This window comes from Rhinichthys klamathensis, unplaced genomic scaffold, assembly GCF_029890125.1.
Source record: "Rhinichthys klamathensis goyatoka isolate OS25496 unplaced genomic scaffold, OSU_Roscu_1.1 h1tg000907l_1, whole genome shotgun sequence".
Lineage (NCBI taxonomy): Eukaryota > Metazoa > Chordata > Actinopteri > Cypriniformes > Leuciscidae > Rhinichthys > Rhinichthys klamathensis.
In genome coordinates this window covers 260360-286447 of record NW_026607253.1, presented here as the reverse complement: position 1 = coordinate 286447, position 26088 = coordinate 260360, and the positions used below count along the sequence as shown (strand labels likewise).

General features: G+C 37.5%; 1 protein-coding gene across 1 annotated transcript in view; it reads right to left on the bottom strand.

The window, feature by feature from the left end:
• Positions 1-2134: 2134 nt before the first annotated feature.
• The window catches only part of rap1ab (RAP1A, member of RAS oncogene family b), a 42689-nt gene continuing 18735 nt past the window's right edge, over positions 2135-26088 (bottom strand). Inside the window, exons 3-8 of the mRNA XM_056244088.1 lie at positions 22917-22985; positions 22756-22812; positions 21699-21839; positions 9991-10134; positions 9776-9888; positions 2135-2496 (exon numbers count right to left, since the gene is read on the bottom strand). Coding sequence (XP_056100063.1) covers positions 9799-9888; positions 9991-10134; positions 21699-21839; positions 22756-22812; positions 22917-22985 — 501 coding nt within the window. The 3' untranslated portion in view covers positions 2135-2496; positions 9776-9798. The remainder of the gene's footprint in view (positions 2497-9775; positions 9889-9990; positions 10135-21698; positions 21840-22755; positions 22813-22916; positions 22986-26088) is intronic.

Genomic DNA, 26088 nt, shown 5'->3' with positions numbered 1-26088 from the left:
TCTGAGCTGGATGATTACGGTACATTGTTTTCTCCAGAGCTGCTTTATTGACTAATTGAACTCATTTCATAATTGATGAATCAACACTGAACTGACTTCAACTGAACAATGACACCGTCTTATTTTTAGAGCTGCTTTACAGCTGAATTGAATTTTGTTTGCATCATTGATAATTACTTTAAATCTGCTTTGACACAATCTGTATTGTATAAAGAGCTACTTAAATAAAGGTGACTTGACATGGTCAGCTGAGACAGCAATATTTCTATGATTCACATCCGTTAAATGATTATTAGGCTGCATAAATTAGGTCAGCCGGAACTGGGGACACTTCCTATAACACCCAAAAAAACATCTAAACTAACACCCGAGGTTGCCATAGTCAGCCGTTTCTGGTCCGTATCCAGATCAGATGGTGGACCTTCATCTAGACATGACCACAACGCATCCCTGAATGTAAGCAGAGATCCTGTCAAGTAGACAATCCACTGTGAAGGCCTTGTCGACAGACAGCCATCGGCACAGAACCTCAGCAGAGACGACGATATCACTTTTTCTGCACAACAGATGAAATTAACTAATTTAATAACTGATGATCTTTACAATGAAACTGAATCAACAATGAACTGACTTCAGCTGAACAATGACGCCATTTTCTTTCTTAATCACTGTACAGTCGAAATGACCTGTTTGCATCATTGAATCATTGTTATCACTATAAAGCTGCTTTGAAGCAATCAGTAGTGTATATAAAGCGCTATATAAATAAAGGTGACTTGATTTAAACTATGTAACTGCAGAAATTCACAAAAAAAAAAAAAAAAAATCCCCAGCACTAATGCCTGGCTGGGACAAACAAAGACAAGCAAGTTGATGCAAATGTCCCAGTGCTGAGTCTGTAAACTGTAAAGAACACTGCTCAGCCAATCATATTGAAATACCAGAACTATGCCGATATGGACCAAACATTTTAGAGTAGAGTGTTCCATAATATTTATATTTGTTTAGTCAAATTCCATTTCTTATCCCCATAACTCTTTATGAATAGCTATATTCACATTTTCTTCCACATTACCATCAATTACTGATGACATACAGTAGGAATTTAAGGCCTCAGGTTGCTTTTTGCCATGTTAAGTTGTTGGCTGTCACATTGTTTGTGTCTAATTGGGTTTTATGTGATGTACAGAAAAAGAAGAAAGTTAGACATCAGAATACCAACACAGTGAGATGGAGGATTTTAACATTTTTGGTCAGACCGAAAAAAAAGCAGCTTTGCTTCACAGCCGATCTGTCTATTCCGTCGATCTGGTAATAGCGCTTTAAGAACATACCAGAAAAGAGGGAAAATAATCTTGTTAAAGATGACAGATAATCCAATAAAAATTCAAAACAGCAGAAATAATGAAAAGGTACTAAAATTTAATAATCTTAAAAGCCAGAACATCTTTTGACAGAAAAACACAGGAGGAAAAAGTTTTAGTACAATATATTTCAGTCTCGATAGGTATAGAAATCGGTCGTTCCTTCCCCCACTTTTTACACTATAAAATGCCTGTTGACTTCTGAAACCGTCTTTATGAAACAGAATGGCATTAGAATAAAATATATGAGCTAGGAAAACCAAGTGACAATACAAAATATTGTCACATTGGAAATGGGGCAGTACTTTCTGATGAGTGTGTTCATAGTTGTCAGCAAAACAATATTTATATACATGTTTGTCATCTATAGACATTTACACATTGTACCAAAAAATGGAAGTACAACTTATGAGAGGAAACAATTGAACTAGACATCATTTACAACATCTACACTTAAAGATGTTCATGCTGATAACTTGCTATTGAACATTGTCATCCTTCATGTCCTTGAACATGCAGTATTGCACATATGAATACTGTTAACTCTGATTTCTCGTCCGGCTTTTTCAACAGATGAGGCCATTGAAAAGCACAGAGTTCAAGAGTTTATGGGAAAAAAAAGTTTTAAAAACACGTTTGTGGTAAAATTTCAGTGATTTTTTCCCTCTATCTCGGTCAAGTTTCTGAACAGATGTATCCATGGGTTTTTAGAGGAAGATGAAGGATCTTAAATATTGCAAAAATATTGCAAACATTTTCAACATAAAGGGGAAAAAAAGATAGATCAAGAATCCCAAGCAATTGTGTCCTAAGATTCATTGTGTGGAAACTGAAAAGGTGGTTGATTTTCACTATTAATGTTAATATCAGCCGCAGTGATGTAAAAAGTCTGGAAGATCAGGGAAATGTTGAGCTGTTCTCAGTTCTATTGAAATGTCTCATGGGAAATAGAGTTTTTCCTCAGATTTTTCTGCCAACATAAAGGGGAAATAAAAGAGTTGTGACTGGTTTTCTTGCTTGCTCTGTCCGGTGCTGCTTTGAGTCAGTCAGTCAGCTGTTCCATTGAATCACTCATTGAGGATGGGAATGCTGGCATGATCCAAACAAGCTAACAGTTCTTCATTACAGCATTCTGTAGAGAGAGAAAGAAAATCACAAATACACATTAAATCCTATTCTTCTATCCTATACTTTCATAAGGACAACACATTTTATTTTAACTGCTAAAGACTGAGCAACTGCTGCCCTCTAGTGGTTAGTTTGGTAAACAATCAATTTACTGAAGATTTTTACAGAAACTGTACAAGCAAATATATTGATTCACATCATCAGACCCTACAGTGCTGGTACACTTTGCTGGAATGTTGCCTGAGCAAATATATCAGTCTATGAAAAATAATGTAGGTGGGAGAGACTTTGACCGAACAGATGTACAACCCCATTTCCAGAAAAGTTGGGACATTTTGTAAAATGTAATAAAATCAAGAATTTGTGGTTAATTAATTCTCTTTAACCTTTATTTAACTGACAAAAGTACAAAGAAAATATTTCCAATGTTTTCACTGACCAACTTACCGTAAATGTATTGTGTAAATATAAACAAATTTAGATTGTGATGGCTGCAACACGGCAAAAAAAGTTGCGACAGGGGCATGTGTACCACTGTGTCACATCACCTTTACATTTAATTACACTCTTTTGATTGTTTGGGAATTAAGAAAACTAAGTGTTGCAGTTTTGCATGGGTGTTTTTTGCCCAATCTCGCCTGATACAAGACAGCTGCTCAACAGCCCATGGTCTTCTTTATCGGATTCTACTTTTCATGATGGGCCGATACATTTTCACTAGGAGACAGATCTGGACTGTCTCAGTTTGCAGCACATGCAGAATGAGGACTGGCATTGTCTTGCTTCCAAGGAAAGATGTCATCTTGATGGCAGTGTAAGTATCTGTACAATCCCAATACGTCTCCACATCAATGGCACCTTCACACATACGCAAGTCACTAGTGATGGGACGGTTGATACTGGGGCTCTGATGCAGTTTTCAAAGCACTATTGTATCACACACTGTACCGATGCTTGTCTCGAAATGACAATACCACGTGATTGATGTTTGAAGCTTCGAACGTCATTCAGTATCGGAAGTTTGGGACAGATGGCTTGAAAAAATTAGCGCTTCTTGACCCAACCTGATGCATAAAAGGCAAATGATTATTCTGTCACTTCGAGAGCTGTTAGTAGGAGATCAAGACATGCAAACGACTGTATTTTCTGCTGTATTAAGAGCACATACTTGTATATTTTATATTATTGATCAATATGTGAATCCATTGACCAGGCTACATGACACGAGTTGTGGTCTCATTGGCACAAATTAAATTTAGATTAGATTACATAGAACTGTATTGATCCCATATTGATTCAACTCTTGTATGTCACTGACTTCCGAAGCTTTGTTTGGTCACTTCATGCTTTGTCAAACTGCATATCCTCTGCTCCGTGATGATTTGTTAGATAGACATTCATCGACCTCAAATATGGCGTATCACTTGAAACATGTAGGTAGTAGCAACTTTACAAGTCCGCTCGCTTTAATGCTAACCTAGATAAATGTGCGCTATTATTAGGCGCATATTCAAGTGTTTGTGTGGAGAGCGCGCTTTACTGCATGACATACAGGCGCCGTTTTTTTCACGACACATTCATAATCATTACATTTGACGGTGAGTTGTGGCAAGCTTTATGTGTGCATATGAGCGCTGATTAGGCTATGTATTTTATATAGGCAATTAAAGGTACATTATTATGATTTATGGCTTATTAATAGCCCATAAACGTGCGATTAGTTGACTAATGGCTTGCTTAAAGGTATAGCGGAGGATTTTCTTTTTCTGGGTGGGTAGCCTATACTATTGGTCCACCTAAGTGTCAATCATTCTGGTGATATGTTTACGTAAGGCCGTCGTACGTGCTCGTCCCTATGTAGTTTTCGCTTTCTGCGCATGCGTACTTTCAGGTGTATTATTTGTGATGAGTTACGGTTTCAGCCATTCCTTTGAAAATGGCTGAGGGTCGAAAGAGAAAAAATGTATACGAAGTGTATGATAAGAAGAGAAAGGCCGCAGAATATAGAAACAAGACCAGAGTGATTTTGGGTGAATATTTCACACACTGGCATGCGCTAAAAGCACAGGTTGGGCTTCCCACTGATGCTATTTGGAGAAATCCATTTTAAATCACTGCTAGTAAAAGTTTAATAGGCGTTCCCTCTCGGGAGCAAATAGAGTGTTGCGCATGTGCATTTAAAAAAATTGGAGAGGGTGGGTCTTCTCTAAAATTCGGAAAGATCCTCCGCTATACCTTTAAACAACTACTAGTTGACTAGAAAAAATCTTTAGTTGAGGGCAGCCCCATACTATGGAAGTCAATGGTCAATGGGTCCATCAACTGTTTGGTTACAGACATTCTTCAAATGTGGCGGCGCGTCTTGGACGGCAAGAAGAGTTGAAGTCAGGTCAACTTTATGGTAATGAGCTATGACGCGGTTCGGCGGCAACCAATCAGAATGTAGAAGTCCTCCGGTTGAGAGGATTCCAGAGAACGCAGTCAAGTAAACTTTGGTTCCGACCACATTAGTTCCCAAGCAAAATAGAGGAGAGGTTGATCATGTGAATTTCATAAGGAGGCACGCAACACTATTTATAGGCAACAGACATTTTCACGCTAGAACGCTTGTTTTTCAGCGGGAATGCAAATTAGATTAGCACTTAACCATGAACACAAAAGACACCACATAAATGGCTTTTAATTGGTTTATTTCGTTTGCAAACATGTCCCTATAATTAAGTTCTTTCCATCTATCAATGTCTTATTTTTCCATTTAATAGATTCCATGAGGTTAACATATACTTGGTCAGTCTGCAAAAATAACAATCAACATGCTTGTTTGCTTTGCGGCTGCGGCCCCTTTAACCCTCTGGGGTCCTTCGGCCCAAATGGACCCGAAGCATTTAAATAAAAAAATGTAAAAAATCGTAGCTTCATCGGAATGGTCCGAAATTTGGTCACTTTGTTGGTACTTGGTATATGAACACCCAAAAAAATTGGGGACAGGATTTGAATAGTCTAAGTGGCTGTAAAAAAAAAGAGTCACACTCAGGACCTTCGGGTCCAAATGGACCCGCATAGGAAATGAATGGGAAATTGGCAAAAATGTGACAATACAGAGTTTTTTTGTGTGTACAATCTACAAATCAGTCACGATCCAGAAAAAAAGCACACAACAGTGAAGGGGTGAATCTATAAAACATCAAGAGTGCAAAACAGACACATCCACACACACACACACACTTTTATACACATACACACTAATAAATTCAGATTACATAAATCTGTTTTGAATTTTTAAAAATCACAGCTTCATCGGAATGTTACAAAACTAGGTGACTTTTATGGTATTCGGTATGTGAACACACACAAAATATTGAGGTCATGATCCAAGCATGCTAAGTGGTCGTCACACTTCTGCTCTTTGGTCAAAAATGACCCCCATAGGAAATGAATGGGAAATTGTATGCACAAAAAAACTCTTGTGTTTTCATATTTTTGACAATTTCCCATTCATTTCCTATGGGGGTCATTTTCATTCCCATTCATTTCCTATGGGGGTCATTTTTGACCAAAGAGCAGAAGTGTGACGACCACTTAGCATGCTTGGATCATGACCTCAATATTTTTTGTGTGTTCACATACCGAATACCATAAAAGTCACCTAGTTTTGTAACATTCCGATGAAGCTGTGATTTTTAAAAATTCAAAACAGATTTATGTAATCTGAATTCATTAGTGTGTATGTGTATAAAAGTGTGTTTGTGTGTGTGTGTGTGGATGTGTCTGTTTTGCACTCTTGATGTTTTATAGATTCACCCCTTCACTGTTGTGCTTTTTTTCTGCATTCTGGCTGATTTGTAGATTGTATGCACAAAAAAACTCTTGTGTTTTCATATTTTTGACAATCTACAAATCAGCCAGGATGCAGAAAAAAGCACACAACAGTGAAGGGGTGAATCTATAAAACATCAAGAGTTGCAAAACAGACACATCCACACACACACACACACAAACACACTTTTATACACATACACACTAATAAATTCAGATTACATAAATCTGTTTTGAATTTTTAAAAACCACAGCTTCATCGGAATGTTACAAAACTGGGTGACTTATGGTATTCGGTATGTGAACACACAAAAAATATTGAGGTCATGATCCAAGCATGCTAAGTGGTCGTCACACTTCTGGTCTTTGGTCAAAAATGACCCCCATAGGAAATGAATGGGAAATTGTAAAAAATATGAAAACACAAGAGTTTTTTTGTGCATACAATCTACAAATCAGCCAGGATGCAGAAAAAAAAGGACTCAACAGTGAAGGGGTGAATCTCTAAAACATCAAGAGTGCAAAACAGACACACAATGTATTATATATTTATAATAATCTGTATTATAAAGTTAAACTGGCACTTCAAATTACCATTTAAACCAACCAAAAAAAAAAAAAAAAAGACAAAAATAGTCTTTGAGAATCTGTTATTATATTTTAAAATCAACAAACTGAAAATAAATTGGCAAATATGTGCAAAAATCACTAGAATTCGCAAGCCTTTCTACAGAGAGCTGTAAATCCACTAGTGGTAAAAATGTGCTATTGCGTGATAAAAATGCTCAGTGTATCCAGCAGATGGCATCCATCTCATTTAAAAAATTGCTTTCATGAGGCCTAGGCTTGACTCTAAAATGAAATACAGCTTTAATAAAAATGTTAAAAAAAAATTACATATATATATATAAAAATTCTATTATATTTAATGGGAAAAAATGGGTCATAATTATTGCATAAATATTAATTATAAATCATAAAATTCTCAAAACACCCCAGAGGGTTAAATAAAGTTTAAAAAAAGACCAAGCATTCGATCTATGTCAGAGCATCCACGAATCTTTCTACGGCGGCGTTGGCAGGGCAGAAATTCATCATTCATTCAGAATGTAAAATTTTGGGTGAAATATAACAGTAGCATTATGGTTGGCTCAAAGGTCTCTCACATTCAACAGGGGCCTTTACCTACACAGAATGAGACTTCTCTGGATTCCCTAAATTTTTCCACAATATTATGTATGGTAGATGCTGAAAGACCCAAATTCTTTACAATCTTGCATTGAAAATGTGATTTTTGAATTTGACAATTCTCTCACGATATTTGGCACAAAGTGGTGAGCCATGACCCATCTTTGCTAGCAAAGACTGAGATGCTCCTTTTATACCCAATCACAATACCATCACCTATTACCAATTCACCTAATCATTGTGGACTGTTTCAAAACTTCAAAGTTCAACTAGGATATTCTATAATCTTTTCAATTTTATTTTGCCTCTGTCCCAACTTTTTGGGAGTGTTGCAGCCATCAAACTCAAAATTTGTTTAAAAATACAATTAATTTGGTCAGAGAAAACATTGGAAATCTTTCATTTGTACTTTTGTAAGTTAACCCTCTGGGGACGGCAAACGCACCGGCAGTTTTGGCAGATTTTTTCCACATAGCAGAAAAATACACTTAAACTACTCCATTTCTGGTCATACAGAGTTAAGACATATTAAAAAATAAACTGTTAAATGTCTACTTTTTTATGTGCCCACCTACAATCAAAATAAAATATTGTGCTTTTGTAAAATAAAGAAAATAAACAGGGTGTGCGTTCTGCCTCTCCGTGTCCATGAACTTTTTTTCTGGAGCACGTCTCTAAACTTAAACAAAACTCAGCGAATACTATTCACCCAGACATGAGCAATATATGTTTATGATCATTTAAGTTTGTACTTTTAAATTATCTAATTTAAAACTAAAATAAATATTCTCTGTTTATGTAATCTATATAAAAAGAGAGAGGTGTCAGCCGTTCTCATTATCGTTCTCGCATCTCATTATTCCGCTAATGTGACATGCCCACGGAGAGCGCGCGCTATTCAAACGCTAATGATCTGAAGCAACACATTGAGAAGTGTAAACGCCCACATAAACTCGGTAAACACACTATATTTAGTCAATTAATGTACTGTCGTCTTGCGCGGCTGGGAGGAATAATCCTGGGACATTTACCTACCTCAGAACAAGTGCTGGTTTATTTTCACTTCGAGGAGTGAGCTGAGCTGTAAGTGTTTTTATTTTTGTGCTTTGTTCTAATCGCGATATATAATAACGTTAGTGTCTGTAAACGCAAAAATAGCCTACTGTTTAAATTTGAATCATGTTTCTGTGTGTGTGTGACTTGTTTTGGATAGATTATAAAGTTTTAACTCTAAAATAGACATCAAATAAGCTTTTGTTAGCAGTTTCTGCTCATATGTTAAATATATAGTATGTTTTGTCAAACTAATCAACTAAGAATAGTGTTTGTTCCAATGCAAGCTATATCAAAATAATGAATCCTTAACTTTGAAATATGTATGATAAAATGTATTGGCCTACTAAGACATTTATGGAAAAAGACAATTTTCTTTTCAAGATGTTTCGAACTCTAACTTTGAACCAATTCTGTAGAATGGCCCATATAACCTATTTGAACAGGATTTGTTTCCAGGTATGGCTAAAAATGTGCTTTTGACTTTTTTATATTTTGATTTTATATATATATATGTATATGTATATGTATATGTATGCATGTATGTGTGTGTGTGTGTGTGTGTGTGTATATTGTCCTTGCATTCTTTGTGTGACACACCTGAATGAAAGGCTCATTAATATGCGGGTCGTCTTTGTCTTCTCAACCACCTAATTATTCACAATGGGGTTGGGCCGTTCACGCCCATTCGCATATTGCCTTGGCTAACAAAAAATGTTTTTCACAATTTAAAAGAATCTATTGTTTTATGTGAATGATTAGACAGGATGATTTTCAGATCATTTTGAAGCAAAAACTCTAGGCCACAACTTCCATTAGTCAAAAGTCTTGTGGACACATATTTAGTATGTGTTTTGTGGCTTTATTTCAGAAACTTTAATTTTTAGTTTTCTCAATAACCATGCATAAACAATATTCTCTCAAAAATACAAACATGTACATACATGTTGCTCACATATTATGGTAGCCCTGTTTGTGCTAAATAGAGTGTAATTTCACCTGTGCCATTAATATGTTTATAAGCAACTGAAAAAAGCACAAATGTCAGGGCATGTCAAAACATCTCAAGGACCCCAAAAACACCTTGGTCCCCAGAGGGTTAAATAAAGGTTCAAGAGAATTAACAAACCACAGATTCGTGATTAATGCATTTTACAAAATGTGCAAACTTTTCTAGAAATGGGGTTATACATTCATAAATGAATGACGTAAGTGACATGACAGACCTGGCTCAGAGCTGCTGCTGGCTCTACAGGACGACACAATTGGATTTCTTTTTTGCTTTCTTCTTTTCCACCGGTGTTTTCCTGTTAATTTGTCTGACCAAGTCATAGAAGATCTGCAATGTGCAAAAAATACATTCATGAAGTACTCAATATGAACATGAAACTACTGGAATATGTTCTGAATGGGGGACATATCAAGCAAGAAACATGCTCACATCAAGGACGTTAATCTTTGATTTGGCAGAGGACTCTAGAAAGGCACAGTTGTTCCACTGCCGGGCCAGATTTTGCCCCTGTTCTTTCCCCACCACCCTCTCGTCCTCCAGATCACACTTATTACCCACCAGGATCATCGGCACCTATAGTCGGAGAGAAGGAGTGAAAAAATAAATCAAGATACACAATGGCAATTATGTGGATCTATCATTCGGCCAAAGACACTAAACAGTCATGCAACATTTATGAAAATATTGTAGTTTTGTGACATTTTTAGTCTGCTTATTAGACCGGCGAAGATGAAGAATGCCAAAAGGTACATCACTATTGTAATGAACCCACCAGTGAACTACTAGTGCAATATCTGTAATAGGGATGCACGATGATATCGGGACAACATCGGTATCGGCCGATAAAAGCTAAAATGACCATCATCGGCAGATATGAATATTTCTGCCGATGAGTCTTGCCGATAGGGTGGCGTGTTTCCTATGCGCATGTGACGACCGTGAACAAAGCATGAGCGCCAGCAACTTAAACTTCCAACTAGGAGTGTGCGTCTCACGGTTTTTGATCATGGACGATTAAAATGTCTCCACGATCTGCTTTTGAAGAAAAATCATAGTATCGTGCATTTTATCAGTTCAATTCTGGCGCCTTCATCTCAACATACTGTACAACGCGACGTACATTCACATCACATCACATGTAAACGCAGAGGTACAGTTACACTCACAGGACACCGCAATTCACAAAAGTTCATTGTTTGCATGTGCGTCAAAGTCTTGCTAGGTAAACATGTCATTCACGTGCTGATGCGCTGTTCTAACATCCGCTTTTCTGAGCGCGTACACCCGACGCTCACAGGAACTAAAGCCTGTCACAGCGCCTGCATACTGGACTAACTTATCTTTCGAGTCTTATTGCGCTGATACTGTCAAATACACACAAGGTTTACATAAAGTTGGTTATGTCTAAAGTGAAAGCAAACAGAGAAAATCTGCGTGTCAAATGCGTGTATATTAGACGCGTCGCGTCCCTCGCGTGCAGTTCTTAAAGAGACAGTAATAATATTCTGCCGCTTGTCTTTAAAGAGATACTGCACCCAGAAATAAAAATTCTGTCTATCTAATGTTGTTTCAAACCTGGATTCATTTCTTTCTTGTGCTTAAATATACTATGGAAGTCACTAAAGTACAGCAACTGTTTGGTTAGCCACATTCTTCCAAATAACTTTTATAATTTCAACAGAAGAAAGAAACTTGAGTAAATGATGACAATTTAAATTTTTGGGAGAACTATCCCGTTAATGTTAATAAAACAACAAAACACAGAGGAAATCACACACTGCTCTTGACTGAGAACATTAATAGAAGCTTTAATAAGCTTTTTTTGCACTTAAAAAAAAATACAAATATATCGGTATCGGTATCGGCATCGGGCAAAATTAGTTTGAAAATATCGGCATATCGAATATCGGCCAAATTCCTATATCGTGCATCCCTAATCTGTAACACAAGGTATATTCTCAATTTTATAGTTGAAGCTGTCTGTCACAACAGTAAAGTCAGACATGGTTTACATGTGCAAAATCAAACCATCAAATCACAACTAAAATCTCAGCACGCAACTTAAGAAAATTATGGTAATCTCCAGGAAGACTATAAAGACGACTATAAGCTTAAAGGAACATGCCAACTTTTTGGGACTTTAGCTTATTCACCGTATCCCCCAGAGTTAGATAAGTCCATAAGTCCACCTTTTCATCTCCGTGCGTGCTGTAACTCTGTCTGATGCACCCACCACTAGCCTAGCTTAGCACAAAGACTGGAAGTAAATAGCTCCAGCTAGCATACTGCTCCCAAGAAGTGACAAAATAACACCAACATTTTCCTATTTATATGTTGGGATTTGTATAGTCACGGTGTGTACAAATAACAAGGTCATATGAGACAGAGTAATCTTTTAACCGTATACATACTGAGATCTATAGGAGTGATTAGCGCAACACTCTGAGCGAACTCTCTGCTCCTCACCACGGGGCCTCTCAGGTGCAAATCACTCCGAGTGTCATCATCCAAAAGATCATCAATCCAAACTTAGCTTGTCAATAGTCTAGTGACTACGGTTAACTTGGTTTTGTTTGCTTAGGCTCTCCCTATCACTGCCCAATAAAAACACCACCAATCTTAAGCCCAGTCTTTACAAATGCTGGACAGATCTGTGGAATACTAGATCATGCGTGGCGTAGTCTATGGCCTGAATACTGGGTGTGTATGGCTTCACACATTGCTATCAGAGGCATAATAGAAGGATTAAGTCTGTTGAACTGGCACAACAGTGAAAGACTCTTTGGAGATTATACGGCAAGCACGTGAAGCGCACACAATTATACAGGAAGCAAGTGAAGCACGTATAAATATACATGCGCATAAATACATAATTTCTAGCATTGCTATCTTGACATCACAGCCTGTTCAACAGCTCAATTTAAACAGTAGGGGCTCTGCCAGTCAGCATGACAACCACATCGAGGCAGTGGTATGACCATAGACTGTGACAAACACATTTTGGAACATCATGTGAAGGTTGCTGTTTTAAGTGGATATTAGGACACGAATGAAGTACAAAACCTTGTTTACGTAGTAATGGTTTAAAAACCAAACGTAATATAGTAGGGGTGCAGGAAAAAAAAGATTCATATATGAATCGCGATTCTATCTTCAACTGATTTGCATCGATTCACAAATAAAAAAAAATCTAAAGTGTTACACTTCTTTAACTTCGCAGTACTACTTCAATTTACTTAAAGTCATTGACGTAAAATCACAATAAGCCACGAACAAGGACTCAATGCGGTGCCAATCACAACACTGGGCCAGCTAACCTATCACAGCACATTTCGTATTTCAGAAGGAGGGACTTCATCGAAACAGGAACTACATGACGCATTCAAGCCAGACTGGGGAGGGAGGTACTGTAATAATGTAAAATGTGTGAAAAATTGTGTTTTTAATTTTAAAATGTGTTTTTAGAACAATCAAGCATGAAAGCGTATTCAAGTACACCCCAAAAAAAACAAGCATGAAAGCGTATTCAAGTACACCCCAAAAAAAACTAAATCAAGACTTCAAAAAAGGGCATAATAGGACCCCTTTAATCTATAGCAGTTTTTGTGCATTTATATTATACTAAATGTCTTTAGGCCACTGTTTTTCATAACAAATACCATAGAAACAGCAACATATATATATATATATTTTTTTACCATGGTAGTGAAGTGCTATGCGTGGTTTTACCTGTGGTACATGATCTAAATACTATGGAAGACCACATTTCACCCTATAAAATATTACCCTAAAAAAATCAGTTTGTTACAATTTTTACAGATGTTGCACATCTGCATTCCCATCTCAAGCTACGGTCCAATGCACATTTCCAAGAGACAAAACGTAATATTAATTTGTGAATTTTTCACTTGTTTGGCAAACAGCTGAATTGAGTTAGTTCAATCAACAGAGTTGGTTGACTGAGTTAAAGGGATACTCCACCCAAAAATGAAAATTCTGTCATCATTTACTAACCCTCAAGTTGTTGCAAACCTGTATGAGTTTCTTTCTTCTGCTGAACACAAAGGAAGATATTTTGAAGAACGATTGGAACCAAACAGTTGTTTGGCACCATTGACTTGCATAGTAGAAAAAAAAAAATACTATGGAAGTCAATGGTGCCAAAGTTCCAATTGTTCTTCAAAATATCTTGCTTTGTGTTCATCAGAAGAAAGAAACTTTGCAACAACTTGAGGGTGAGTAAATGATGACAGAATGTTCATTTTTGGGTGGAGTATCCCTTTAAGTGCGTGCACTACGACTATGAAAAGCCATGATTACGCTATTACGATTCACCATGGAAAACGCACCCAACAAAAAGATGTCTGCATACTTCCAAGTCAATGCACAAGTTTAATTCTTAATCAGGGTTATAATATCAGAGCAGGGTTCCTGCACAATTTTTAAAGTCAAATTTAAGGCTTTTTAAGACCTTTTTAAGACCTGAAGAAATCAAAATTAATACCGTACATTAGGTGTGTGCAATATTGACAAAAATATATCTTGATATTTTCAACGTTTTGTTGATAATTAGATGATATTTTACTGATTGTGTTTTTGTGGTTGTGCATGGCTGGTTTAGGCCTGTTGTTGACAGCTGACTCACGGATATATTCATATTTTCATATTCTATGCAGTGGTCAGTTCACAGCAGTGACAGAAATTAATATTTTTATTAAAGGGCAATATTTGCAACCTTAAATTGATTTCCAGGGGCATTTTCACCTATAAAATATAAAAAATTTCACCCATCACCTTTGATGTCAAATACTAGCATTCAAATTATACAGTAATGCCGCGTTCCAGGCAACCTGTAACCCGTGTTTTTCCAACCTTATACCCGTGAAAGTGCACTGGAACGGCAGTCAAACCCATGACTTCCCACCCGTGAACTCGTACTAGATCGATGTACTCCTAGTTACGAGCTCTGACGTCACATAGCCCGCGAAACCATACAAAACAAAAATGTTGTTTGTTTACATCTAGCTACCACAATTCCTTGCGCTCAGGTAGTTTGGCGAGACTGGCCTGGAACACTACAAAGTCGTGAGTCGTGGTTTGAAGTCATGATTTACGTGCTCAAAAACCTGCCTGGAACGCAGCATAATACTGATTTATACAATAATAATTAATTCTACAATAATTATACAGTATACTGTTGTTGTTGCCAGTCAAATTAAATCATTCAATCAAAATCAATCTTTGCAGTGCAGAGGTGACACAGAAGAGGCATCAGAAGTGGCATTAATATATTTACACTCCATTTACAATTGCATAAATAAAGCTATGAGATAGTTTTTTTAAATCAATATTCAATATGAAATTTCAAATTTTAACGTTTTAATTAGGGCTGGGCAAGTTAACGCGTTATTATCGCGTTAACGCATTTATTAAATAATGCCGACAATTTTTTTATCGCACGTTAACGCAGTTTTTTTTTTATTCTTATTTTGAAAGTCCGTTGCTCACTGGCTCTGAATACACATAGGCCTAGTCAAACCATGGATCACAGGAGGGGTGGGATGTTGGTCAGCCAGCAAATAACCCACCCAAACAAGCAGTGGAGAGGCTTTGGCAGGTTCTCTCAGGTGAACAGAAAGGGAGACAGCGCTCCGCAAGGGAATGACAGGCGCTCCATGGATAGAGTACCTTTATGTACCTGATAGGCGTGCGTTTAGTTTAGCGGAGATGCTCTGCCATGTGAATTCCCTTCTGTTGATGACGTCCTGATAACTATTTAGATTGGGAAACTCACAAACAGCGAGCCGAGGATCAGTCTCTTCCAATGATTTGTGCTGCGCGTCGTGTAGCTACAAAAATAGACAATTCAACTTCGGCAAAGGGAGAGCGCGGGCACGTGTGTGAGACGAGCATGACCGCAACAGTTTCACAGGACCACACTCGCTTGTCGCTGCACCTGTGCTCGACCACTTCACCTCACTCTAGGCTGATTTATAATTCTGCGTCGGACCTACGCCGGAGCCTCTACGCTATAGACTACGCGTTGGTTTTTATTTATACTTCTGCGTCGTTGTCCCCCTTGACGCGCAATTATATGAAGGTAAATCAGTAGCTAAACTCGAGAGCACGTAGATGTGAATTTGAGAACTTGTACGAATATTTATTGTACGTGTACGCGAACATTTACACTCACAGCTCCGATATGAAAACCTGTAAAATAAAAATCTGAACTTGAACGCTGAGATGTGCACTCGCAGACTATAGTCACAAACCTGTATTCTGAATTTGAAGCTGCAGACAAGCAGTCACAAATGTGTAAAATGCCATTCACAAAGATACAACGACAGACACAAACTTGTAATACAAATTTGCACTTCTAACATTCAAATTTGCAGTACAACCTCAAATTGGCACTTGCAACTTCTCAAATCTGTCACTGCAAGTTCGAATTTCGCGCCTTGACTTTTGCTACTCTTTTCGCGATATATGAGGTGCAAAACTGATTTGTGCACTTGTAACTCAGTGGCGGTGAGAGAGAAAAGGGGGCGGGAGCGGGGGTGTTCAAAGGAGCCGTTTTATTGGTTGCCGCCTAGCCAATGAAATGGGACTTCTATTGTATGCGATGATGTCACGAAACCCGCCTCCTCGTGGATGTTCTAAAACGCTAACATGGCTTAATGCATTAGACTGATTTAAAAGACATAAATGATATTATCAAACTTAGTAAACGCCATACTAATAATGCATACTACAGAAAAGCAGATGAGCACAGGATATGACGAAAGAAAGCAAATTTGTGTTCAGTGCAAATAAACCAGCTGCCTGTGTTTTATTAATAATGTATAACGAATTATTTTTATATATATATATATATATATATATATAAAAATATAACTTGGTCCATTAAGCCTCATTAAGCGTTTTCTTGGTTTTCTATGAGAGGAAAATGCTTAACGTACAATTAAACGAGTTGCGTTCATATTCTGCTCAATTGCTTTTCTGTATGCTTTATTTATGGTGTTTCCTGAGTTTGGTCTTTTAATACCACTGTCTTAAGTTAGCGTTTTGCGTTCATATTCTGTGCTCATCTGCTTTTCTGTAGTATGCATTATTGTGTTTACTAAGTTTGATAATATCATTCATTTCTTTTAAATCAGTCTAATGCATTAAGCCATGTTAGCGTTTCAGAACATCCACGAGGAGGCGGGTTTCGTGACATCATCGCGTACAATAGAAGTCCCATTTCATTGGCTAGGCACCAACCAATAAAACGGCTCCTTCGAACACCCCCGCTCCCGCCCCCCTTCCGCTCTCACCGCCACTGAGTTACAAGTGCACAAATCAGTTTTGCACCTCATATATCGCGAAAAGAGTAGCAAAAGTCAAGGCGTGAAATTTGAACTTGCAGTGACAGATTTGAGAAGTTGCAAGTGCCAATTTGAGGTTGTACTGCGAATTTGAATGTTAGAAGAAGTGCAAATTTGTATTACAAGTTTGTGTCTGTCGTTCTTTGTGAATGGCATTTTACACATTTGTGACTGCTTGTCTGCAGCTTCAAATTCAGAATACAGGTTTGTGACTATAGTCTGCGAGTGCAAATCTCAGCGTTCAAGTTCAGATTTTTATTTTACAGGTTTTCACATCGGAGCTGTGAGTGTAAATGTTCGCGTACACGTACGAATATTTATTGTACAAGTTCTCAAATTCACATCTACGTGCTCTCGAGTTTAGCTACTGATTTACCTTCATACAATTACACATGCAGAGGGAGCATGCATGTGAAACCCGGGGAGCGGTTCTAGCAATCACAGCGCTTGCGGTGCGCGTAGAATTGACGCATTGTTACATTTTTGGAGAGGTGCAAGTCAGGGTACGCGCACTACACACAGCAGGTACGTAGCTACGGCGTGAGTTCGACGCAGAAGTATAAATTGGGCTTTACATCTGTTTAATGTAATCTTAGTGTACGTGGGAAACCATGTCATGACCAAACCTAAGCTACTATCAGAGAAGTAACGTTGGTCGACTTATATCTGTAGTAGTGGTCATGACCTCTGACTACATAGACTTGTTTCTGCTGCTCCCTGATAAAAGATACCTGTTGATAACTGTTCAGAAAAAAAAACAAGAAAACTGGACTCGTTTTAACAAGCTAGATTAAAGGTAATGCCCTGGCATGTGGCATAGCTTTGTTTTAATATTTGATTTGATTACATTAATGTTTAAGTTGAGATTTACAATAAATATTTTATTGCTAATGTGTAAAGGTAATACTGCTGGTATAAAGCACCTTGTTTGTTTAAAGGGGTCATATAATGGTACATGCACTTTTACAAGTTGATTGTACTGAAATGTGTGTTGGCAGTGTCTGTACACAACCATCATATAATAATAAAAATCCATCCAGTGGTTTTGTTTTAATCTCCTTATATGTTTTCCCCTGCCTCAAATCGAGCCGTTCGAGCCTGTGACGTCACAAGCTCGCACGCCCCTCCCACGATTGTTGATTGACAGGAGCGTTTCAACACAGACCCGCCCTCGCTCATGAGGGAGCTGTCAATCATAGTCTGCGCGGCGCGGACCGGCGCGGTCATTGTTGATATGCTGGAGCACTGTCTATGAGCAGAATGGCTAAGCGATTGTGGTGTTCTGTTCTTGGGTGTAATAACGAACACAGCAGTCATTTTAATGTTCCTAAATCCGAACTGCTGAAGACGCAGTGGCTGAGTTTGTTTTCGAAGGGAATATTCCCCACGAGCAACGTCAATGCTCTCATGTTTGCGCGAATCATTTCACACACCAGACTGCTTTATAAACGAGGATCAGTATAAAGCTGGATTTGCTAAGAAGCTGCTCATGAAAAAAGGATCGGTACCAGATATTCGTGTTCTTGCTGAATCTCCAGAAGAACGGAAGTGAGTGTAACGTTTTATTAAACTTTATATTAATATATTAATCTTTGCAAATCGCTAGCTGGACGCTTCACAATGAATGCGTCTAAGGTTTCCACTCAGGGTACATTACAGTATGACATTCTCAATATAATTCATAATCCCACGTTTATACTGAACAACGCGTTATGGTTAGTGTTATTGAGTTACAAATGGTGTATGCACAGCACAGAGAGGCGGGGTGAGCAAAGCTCATTATCATTTAAAGTCATATGCACTGAAACGGCGTGCTGAAAACAGAGCTGTTTTTGACCAGGTAAAATAAGTGTTTTCTTACAATACTAATGAGAATTCTTAATTAAAGTATATTACAAACTTTTAATTTAGACCCTAAAGAATCATATTAGCTTGTACAAAAACGGCATTATATGACCCCTTTAAAGTTTTTGCAAACCACATGTTATTGCACTTTTGTGTATATAGCAGTACATTTAAATCAAAAGTGCGCAATACACTACTTTAGAATTCATTATTCACTTGCGCGTAACAATGCGATTAATCGCAATATTAAAATTTTTAATCGTTGCCCAGCACTAGTTTTAATTAAAGGGTACTTTAAATATGAAACTAAAACCGCCAGTAGGCGGCGGCAAGTCACTGTCAAGTCAACTCACTGTCTAATAAGTGAGTTCAACCGATTCGTTCAAACGGCTGATTCATTCGGGAAAGAAGCAAGTGATTTGTTCAAAACGCAGATTTCAGTCAAGAAATCATCGCTGTCTGTTGCATTGAGACTCTACTACGGTTTCATTTTGAAATTCTAGTCGGCGAAATAAATGGAAAACAAACAATATTGTGTCTAAAAGGTAACTCAGAATGTTAACTTTAACTGTTGTATAACATAAATATCACACTTGCTCGCTAAGCCACGCCCGAAAACCACTGCAGTCCCTTTTGTCTTGCTCTCTCTGATATTTCACATGTTCGCCAAAAATGACTAATTATCTCATTAGGAATGTCTGACACTGGTGCATACACACTGTAATAGACGTGGCAGGCGTGAAAGCTTGACAGGCGTAGCAACAATAACTAGGGAGGGCGAGGCTTAGCGAAGGGTCAATTGTGCACAGGAAAAGGACACTCTTGCTGATGTGATATTCTAATATAAGAACATAATATGATATAAATATAATACAAAAACTCATTTAGGGACATACCTATACCTGCACTGACACATCACGCAGTGAAAGCACGATAGACAAATGCGATATCAGCAGTGCCTCGTACATCGTTAAAACAATGATTACAATATCATAATAGACAATACACATAGCACACCACTAACGTTACGCACATAAAGAATGAACTCACAACTGAACTGACATTTACCAACTTTCTTCTCCTTCTCTACTCTCACGTGCAGGAGACAGACGTTATTCTGCCACGAGTGTGATGCGAAGAGTTGTCACGTGAACAAGCAAATCCACAAAGATAGAATAATACAAAATAATACGTACGCTAATTAGATAGCTTTAATTTGGAAAGCATTTAGATGTGTCTAAGTCAAACTGTCATCTAAAATTTAAGACCTTTCATAAGTAAAAATGAGACTTTATAAGACTTTTAATGGCCTTATATTTTAAAAATCGAATTTAAGACTTTTTAAGGATCCGCGGGAACCATGCAGAGGTAAAAACTGGTAGAGCGGTAAGTTATTGAACTATTATTAATTTTCATGGTATCCCACATGCAAAAATTTGTTTTAAAAAAAAATACACGCGGCAGCAGCTAAAAATGAGGTATAAAACCTATTCATTCAGGTAAGGCTTTAAGCATTAAAGGTTCATGGGTGTAGCCTACATGGCTTTACAAACATTTTACACATTAAATAAAAATAATTCAGTGTCTATTCAATATGCAGCAGCTTTTTTCCATACAGTCTGATGCTCTTTTCAAATAATTAAATATTCTCTCATCAAGCCTGTTACATTTCTTAATTAGGGTAATGAAATTAACATTTGACTTCTACTCAGCCAACAGCAAGGCAGAGGCTCACAAAATACCACCATCACTAAAAGATGAAGAGGAGATGGCCACAATACCAATTATTGGAAGAATATTAAAATATTAAAAAGAATACCTGTTGCTTTTGTATTTGTAGTAAATAAAGATGACCAAATAAATGAATTTGAATAATTTGTGTTTATTATTTAACAGCTGTGGTTGTGGCATACATCTCAGACTACCCTTCCATCTGGCATCCTTCCGTTTCATACAGTAATCTGTTTTATTTTCAGAAGGAGCGATGATGGGAATATGCGTGTTATCAATGCATCCAACCACATAAAAATTCCTGAAGGAAATTCAGATTACTTCCAGAGGTCGCCGCAAGATGTTATCAAGTGAACGTCATTTATCAGATTAGCCTCATTTAAACCGATTTCTACACAGTGAAACTCCTCTTTGATGGCTATCACGGCACAACACACAAGTAAACAAAGAGCGTGAGTGCAAGGCACACTTTCCTTATCGCTCTTCATTCAATCGGCCTTACTAATGTGCTCTGCATATGACCCGATGTTATATAGAAAACTACCATTTAAAAATGTTACCGCTCAAATAAAAATATGGATAGCACCAAAAAAAAACCCACAAAAAAACACTCTACTGACTGACGTAAACGTATTTATCTGCCAATAGGGTAAGAAAAATAATCTTGTTTCCGTTTGCAATTTTTTTAATACTGTCAGATAATTTTACTTGTTTTATGTAAAATGCACTTAATTTACATTAATTTACTTTCCCCTGCATCCTTTTTTGAACGCCTTGTCACATACGTGGCTAAACCTACATCGTTACTAAAGCAACCCATTCAGTATGTTTGGACAATTCTTATTTGATCATTTGCAATTAATAGTGCAGACAGTCAGCCTGAAAAGATCTGATTTGAGAAAAAAATATGATTTGCCTGCAGTCTGAACATAGCCCTAGATACAGAAGCCATCCACAGGTGTATTTTTTTTGTTTTGTTGCACAAATCATTATTAGCAAGAATGAATGCAGGGAGAAAAATCTTTGATTTTCTAATTGTTATTGGCATATAAAAAGAAAGAGTGATAATGGCACTTTAAACTCTGTAATCAGCTACAAGGGGCATTTGGCTAGTGATGAAAGAGGCTTCAATAAGGCGGTGATTTGTTAAACTAAGTCTGTAAAGTGCTTTATTGTATTTTCTCTCAAACTTACATCCTCTGTGTCCTTTACTCGTAGGATCTGCTCTCGTAAGTCCTGCAGGTCATTGAATGTGGACTGTGCTGTGATTGAGTACACAAGAGCAAAGCCCTGCCCATTCTTCATGTACAGGTCCCTCATGGCTGTGAACTGCTCCTAAAAAAGAAGAAGGATAATGAAATTTTACATTGAGATTTACAAGTAAATTCATAAAACTTTCAATCATCTTTTAAACCCAAAGAAAGATATGTTAATGAAACCTGAGGTTTCTGTCCCTCCACTAAAAATACAAAACTGACAATTCAAAATGTCATAAAGACAGAAGTTTTTGAAACAAGACTTTCAGAGGAGAGAATGACAGAATGATTGTGGTAACCATGGTATTGTAGCTGAAATGTGGGATATACCTAACAAATTATATTATATTAATATAGACATTTATTAAAGTAGTAAAGAAATATAACTTAAGTGACTTTGTTATTAAGTAGCTGTTTTGTACATTTATAGTAAATTTTCTATTGTTTTTCATAAATAATATAATAGAAAACATTATAGTTACAATATATAGCTTAGATTTTACCATGGCATTGATGTGCCATGCATGGTTTTTCCTGTGGCTATCATGATCTACAAATATATATAATATAATACTACGGAAGATCAATGGTGAATTTTAATAAGAGTAGATAACACTCATGTCAGAATTTAAATTTTACCCTCTAAAAATGAGGCAACAATTTTTACGGTTTTTGTTTATGAACTCAAGCTCAAACTACTGCCACCATCAACTCGAGCTACTGCCAAATGTGCATTTCCAAGAGACAAAACATGCAATATTATTAATAAATAATAATGAACTCTAATTTGATTGGGCCTGTCTGGGGTCAGGTTTTTCCTATTAAAAATTCCTTGCATGTGAGGTTTTGGTAAGAAGCGTACAGACCTCTGATGATAATGCAAACAAAAGAAGGGTGTGAATTCTTTATTTGTCCTCGAACCTAGTTGCAGTATGTTGCCAGCTGAGCCCACCGAAATAGAGAAGGTTGAAAACAGGAAGGCCAACAACACTTACTGTTCCTGCGGTGTCCAGGATCTCCAACATGCACTGCTGGCCGTCCACCTCCACTTGCTACATGAGGAGAAGGGAAGAAAATAAAAATAAAGATAAGCTTCCATTACCCACTAGGTTATTTAAAAGAAAGAAGACAGAATCTACTGAGCAGAAATTATTACCTTTCTGTAGGAGTCTTCTATTGTGGGGTCATATTTCTCAACGAAAATTCCCTGGACAAACTGGACCGTCTGCAAGACGCACAGATATTTCATTAGAGCCAGAGAATGTTTCACACAATGTTTCGAGGTTTTATATAAAACACTGAATAAAAGTTTTGTTTTTCATGCTGCTTAGAGTACAGATGGCCAATTACATATCGACTAAAATAACTAGCTTCCGGCAGACGGCCGTAGGTATCGATTACGCCAAAAGAGTAACCCTTGAACTTGACGCGCAACATAATGCGGTGCCCAGCCCTGTTTGTTTGAAACAAGAGAGGCGTCGATTGCCATTATCTTGTGCGTCAAGTTCAAGGGTTACTCTTTTGGCGTAATCGATACCTACGGCCGTCTGCCGGAAGCTAGTTATTTTAGTCGATATGTAATTGGCCATCTGTACTCTAAGCAACATGAAAAACAAAACTTTTATTCAGAGTACAGATGGCCAATTACATATCGACTAAAATAACTAGCTTCCGGCAGACGGCCGTAGGTATCGATTACGCCAAAAGAGTAACCCTTGAACTTGACGCACAACATAATGGCAATCGACGCCTCTCTTGTTTCAAACAAACAGGGCTGGGCACCGCATTATGTTGCGCGTCAAGTTCAAGGGTTACTCTTTTTTCGTAAATCGACGCATACAGCCGTCTGCCGGAAGCTAGCTATTTTAGTCGATAAAGTTTTAAATATGGATATTTTTCTTACACTAACGCATTGCTTCACTTAAGAAGGCCTTATTAATCCCCGGAGACGCGTGGAGCACTTTAATAATGAATAGATGCACTTAAATGGACTTCCAAAGACAAAGCCATTCACTGCCATTATGAAGCTTGGAAGAGCCAGGACATTTTTTAATATAACTGAAAGAATATAAATATATATATATTTTTTAATATATCTGAAAGAAGAATGTCATATACACCTAGGATGGCTTCAGGGTGAGTAAATCATGGGCTAATTTTCATTTTTGGGTAAACTATCCATTTAAAAATACAATGCTAATACTTACCTAAAATTTATTTATTTTTTAATCTTTATATGAATTTAACATTTTCAAAACTAAAATCAGCAAGCTTTTATTTTGGCGGGTTGCCAGGAAATAAGTATATGCATTACCGGTTCAAGCACTGCCGATTGAAGCGCGTCAGTGTATGTTACAGCTTTGCGTTTTGCTCTGAAACTGGGAGATTTATAATGCATTCAGTTCAAATAGAAATCTTATACAGCACTACAGTTAGTCAATCTAAAACAGTGATTGTGCATTAACAGCTGTCCACCATGTGTCGGTATGCAAATGAGTGATCTGAACTTATTTACCCATGGTATTTTTTCTGATCACACATGCACACCACTTATGTGCACCCCAGAATATAACTATCATAATATGGTTGGTTTCTATTAACATTGAAAGCTATAGGCTTAATATGTAGCTCTGTTTTACATTTTGTATTGTGGGTCCCTGCTTCATGTCTTTTTGCATTTTACAGCGTTCCAAAGTTCAAGTTTGGTCATTGTTGGTTGGCGTTTTAACGCTATGCAATCTTCATTGGCTATTTTCTTGGTGAGTAACAAGTTAAAATACTAATAGTTATTTAAAAACCTAAAACATGGTTAAAGTTTGCTTTTGATGATAAAATTATTCAGGGTTGAATCTGTTCATTTCTTCTAAAGTTGTTCATCTAAAGAAATTGAATTATCATATGTAACGATAAAACACTGTATAGACTTCACTGAATGAATTTAAATACATAGATTTTTAATGAAAGCTTCTGAAGATATTCAGTCAAGATAAGCGAGTGATTTTCTCTGTCTTTTGTTGTTTGAATAACATTAAGGACGCATGTGTATTATGGCGCTTTTCCACTACACAGTACCAGCTCGCCTCGGCTCGACTCGCCTTTGTTTGGTTTTCCACTGTGTAAAAGTTGTACCTGTACCTGCTTTCGGGTACTTTTTTTCGTACCACCTCCGGCGAGGTTCTGAGCGAGCTGAGGCGATACTAAAATGTGACGTGAAAACAATGCCGACTGCTGATTGGTCAGAGAGAATCGTCACAATTCACTGCGTCATCATTGCACGCGCCAGATGGAGTATCTAGAATAACCCCGCCATTTTTAAATAGTTTGGCCAGAGATAGTTACTAATCTTACTACTATTATTATGGCAACTCGGAAGAATACGCCGTGGTCAAACGAGGAGGTGCAGACATTCCTTTGTTTGGTTGCCGAAGAGAGGATCCAGCGAGAGCATGATGGGGCAACGAGGAACGAAAGGCGTCGCTATGACGACCGGGTACTATGTGGCGGTACTTTCTGCAATGGAAAACGGAGCGAAAAGCGAGCCGAGTCGAGGCGAGCCAAGGCGAGTCGAGTCGAGCTGGTACTGGTAATGGAAAAGCGCCATTAGGCTGCTGTCACTTTCAGACCTCATTCACGGATCCAATACATTCTCCCAACATTTACTTAAAGGGTTAGTTCACCCAAAAATGAAAATTCTGTCAGTAATTATTCACCCTCATGTTGTTTCAACCCCGTAAGACTTTCGTTCATCTTCAGAACACAAATTAAGATATTTTTGATTAAATCTGAGAGCTGTCTCACTCCTCCATAGGCTTCTATGTTATTGAAACTTGCCAGCCCAGAAAAGTTAGTAAAAAAAAAAACAGTTAAAATAGTCCAAGTGACTACAGTGGCTCTACCATAAGTTTATCAAGCGATGAGAATACTTTTGTGCGCAATTTGTTTCCCCAATTATTCAACTATTTATTTTAAACGCCTCTGAGTGAGTTCACGTAGTGTAACAGTGCAGCGCTTCTGTGTTGTACGTCACAATGCATCACACACATCAGCTTCGGCCAATAGTGAGCCTACATTCTGACGCTGTAGTCTATTGGTATCATCTGCAACGTTTTAATTAGTTTACATGGTTATAAAAATAAAATCTAAAAATAACCTGCAGGGGACATTCTGAGAAGGTTCTGCTTAGGTTATAAAAATAAAAACTACAAATAACAGGGAACGTTCTCTTTAGGTTATAAAATAAAACCCAAAAATAACCTGAAGGGAACTTCCAGAAAACATTTGTTTGACCGTTTGTGTGAACACGTGTGAATTTGGCTTAAATAACTTCT